This window comes from Tupaia chinensis, unplaced genomic scaffold (genome assembly GCF_000334495.1).
Source record: "Tupaia chinensis unplaced genomic scaffold, TupChi_1.0 Scaffold144682_1, whole genome shotgun sequence".
NCBI lineage: Eukaryota > Metazoa > Chordata > Mammalia > Scandentia > Tupaiidae > Tupaia > Tupaia belangeri.
Genome location: NW_006204543.1, coordinates 603,827 through 604,941, shown reverse-complemented (window position 1 = coordinate 604,941; position 1,115 = coordinate 603,827). Strand labels below are relative to the sequence as shown.

The following is a 1,115-nucleotide window of genomic DNA, read 5'->3' as shown; positions in this document are numbered from 1 at the left end:
CGGCCCTGAGCCCGCCGCCGCTGCCGCCCTGGTGCCTGCCCCACCGACGCCACTCAGGTCGTAGCCGGATAGGAAACAAGTCATACCGCGGGCCGCGCCGCCCCGTGGGAGCCCATAGCCATTGCAAGAGTATTTTTGTTCCTCGATGAGAGAAATAAAGAATTGCAGCCCTTTGTTTTCAGAAGGGAGTGTTTGACATGCTTTCTCCTGGCCCCCCAAGAATCCACGGCTGCATCTCATAGGCAAAGCGCCAGCCCCGGCTCGGGCACCATTGTCACTGCCATCCAGCCGCGGGCGTCCCCAGGACGGGCACCGGACAACCTACCTCGCAGGGCGCCTCAGGTGGAGCCGGCTCCCTGCTCAGAACGGTGGGGCTGCTCGGCGAGGGAGCTCTCCGAAGACCCTTGGCTCTGGGAAGCAAAGGGTGTGCACGCCCCGGCCGCGCAGATGCCACAGCCAGGCTGGGCCGCCCCTGCAGACATTGGCACAGACGCGGCTGGAGGTGCCCAGGAGACAGGCAAGGAGTGGCCGGTGATCGCCGTGTCCCGTCCCCCCCCAACCCTGCTCTGATCCCAACCTGCCCCTCGTTCCAGAGGGAAGGTCAGAGGGAGGCCGGGGAGGAACCCCACCCCACCACCCTACTGCACCTGTCAGGGTTGGCCCCTGCGTAGGCCACTGGTGCCCCACCCGGTTCCGAGCACCTTGTGGGAGCAGTCCAGCCTCTGAGTGGTCTCATTTGGTGCCTCCTACACTTCTTGAGGAAAACAAAACGATGTGTCCTTAGCTACCTGTTGTGAGCGGCAATATGCAGTCCCTCCCCTCCGAGATTACCTCTGGACAAGGAGCGCTCTGCCCGCAGGGAGCCCTCGGTCGGTCTGTTGGCCTGGCCACAGACCTGTGACCGAGGGAGCCTTAGCACAGCTGGAGCAGCCCCCAGGAGGAAAGTGCACGCCTGGCCTAGCAGAGCGAGCCCTCCAGGCGTGTGCAGCGGCGCGGTCACCCCTCCTGGCCTGCTCAGCAGGGAGCCACCCCCGCCCCACCCCCACGTCAAAAGCAGCAAAAGCAAAAAACAAAATGGGGAGGGGATTTTTTTTTACTTGTTCAAAGAATTATAA

The 1,115-nt window shown here is 63.1% G+C and overlaps 1 protein-coding gene across 1 annotated transcript in view; it reads left to right on the top strand.

Moving 5' to 3' along the window:
- Window positions 1–570, top strand: part of OTUD7A (OTU deubiquitinase 7A) — a 28,756-nt gene extending 28,186 nt beyond the window's left edge. The window contains exon 14 of the mRNA XM_027767795.1: window positions 221–570. Coding sequence (XP_027623596.1) covers window positions 221–570 — 350 coding nt within the window. The remainder of the gene's footprint in view (window positions 1–220) is intronic.
- Window positions 571–1,115: the final 545 nt, after the last annotated feature.